The 1,414-nt window shown below is 47.9% G+C and overlaps 1 pseudogene across 1 annotated transcript; it reads left to right on the top strand.

Moving 5' to 3' along the window:
- The first annotated feature begins 8 nt into the window (after positions 1-8).
- Positions 9-1,297, top strand: TEOVI_000361000:pseudogene (annotated as a pseudogene). The gene is given in 2 exon segments: positions 9-1,163; positions 1,166-1,297. Coding segments are annotated over 2 exon segments (1,287 nt in total).
- The last annotated feature ends 117 nt before the right edge of the window (positions 1,298-1,414 follow it).

The following is a 1,414-nucleotide window of genomic DNA, read 5'->3' as shown; positions in this document are numbered from 1 at the left end:
CGAAGCCCATCAAGGGCTCAGTCTGGACAGGAACATGTTCAATAGCTGTAGATATGCGGAAAAATAAAGCCAAAGCTGCGCACAACATCGAACAAGCCAGCTTAACAGCCGACCTCTACATGCAGCGTTTACTGCGCACCGCCGTATACATAGAAGCAACACAATGCGGCCAGTACTCTAAGCAGGATATCGCCCTTATGACTTTTTATGGAGACAAAGCCAAGCAGGCACTGCAAGGCGCAAGCGGTGACAGCTTCAGGAAACTAGCAGCCGCCATAGCCGATGCCGCCAGGCTCGACGGCAGGATAGGCGAATTCATAAACATGGCCGCTGCTTTCGGGGCGGGAGGCACACATAGCTGCCTCGCTACCAAAACCGGCACAAATAACTACCGGGCGAACTCACAACCGCTCAAAACGGACGCTCCAGGCTGCGTTGACCCAGAAGAGGACCTAAAACCGACCGCAACGATCGACACAAAATTTACGGCGGATGGACATAGCTACGCCGAATTTCAGTCAGCAGCTGGCGCCGCAGGCACAGGGGGCAGCGTAGAGTGCGTCCTTACAACAGGGCTGAACGACAACAAGGTGCTGGACAGTAGTACCGGGGTAACGCTAACAGTCAGCCCGGAATTCGCACGAGGTCTCTTCAAGTATACCGCAGCTGACTTAAATACAGTTGACCTAAAAAATCCCAAACCGGGGGCAGCGGTCAGCAAAGCTCTACAGCGTGCACACGCAGCATATCTGCAAGCGAAGCAAACACCACCGGCATTCACGGAACCTACCCCAACTTCACTTAGCAGCGACGAAGACATGTCCAAATACTATAGAATCTACGTCCTCGGCCAAACACCAGACAAGTTAACGGAGGTACCCAACCTTGCACAAACGATAGCTTCCGCCTACAAACAGGGCGAAGAATTAAAACCTGAATACGGAAAGAAATTCTCACAAACCGACATATACAACCCTACTAGCAGCACTCCACCAACAATCAAGCTGGACCAGGTAAGTGCACTCCCTGATCTGATAAGCATCCTTCTCCATTACCGACAGAAGAACCAGGAAAAGTTAAAGGATACAATTTCTCAATTAGAAAAGCAAATCAACAAAAAATCCTCAAAAACTCCAGATAAAATTTGCAATGACGTAGGCGAAAAAATGAAACTGGTTGTAAAAACACATCAGGGTGTCACTTTGTTTCTACAAATCCCGAGGGGACAAAGTGTATCTTAAACCCAGAAGCCGCTAAAAAAGTAGCTGAAGAAGCAGAAAAAGAAACAGCGAAAGATGGTAAAACTACAAACACCACAGAAAGCAATTCTTTTATCATCAACAAGGCTCCTCTTTTGCTTGCATTTTTGATTCTGTAATTGGGCTTGTAAAAATTTAGGCTCAATCTCATGAAG

Source organism: Trypanosoma equiperdum (assembly GCF_001457755.1).
Source record: "Trypanosoma equiperdum strain OVI genome assembly, contig: ctg_768, whole genome shotgun sequence".
NCBI classification, from domain to species: domain Eukaryota; phylum Euglenozoa; class Kinetoplastea; order Trypanosomatida; family Trypanosomatidae; genus Trypanosoma; species Trypanosoma equiperdum.
The sequence above is the reverse complement of the archived record's forward strand: the minus strand, read 5'-3'. Positions and strand labels throughout refer to the sequence as shown.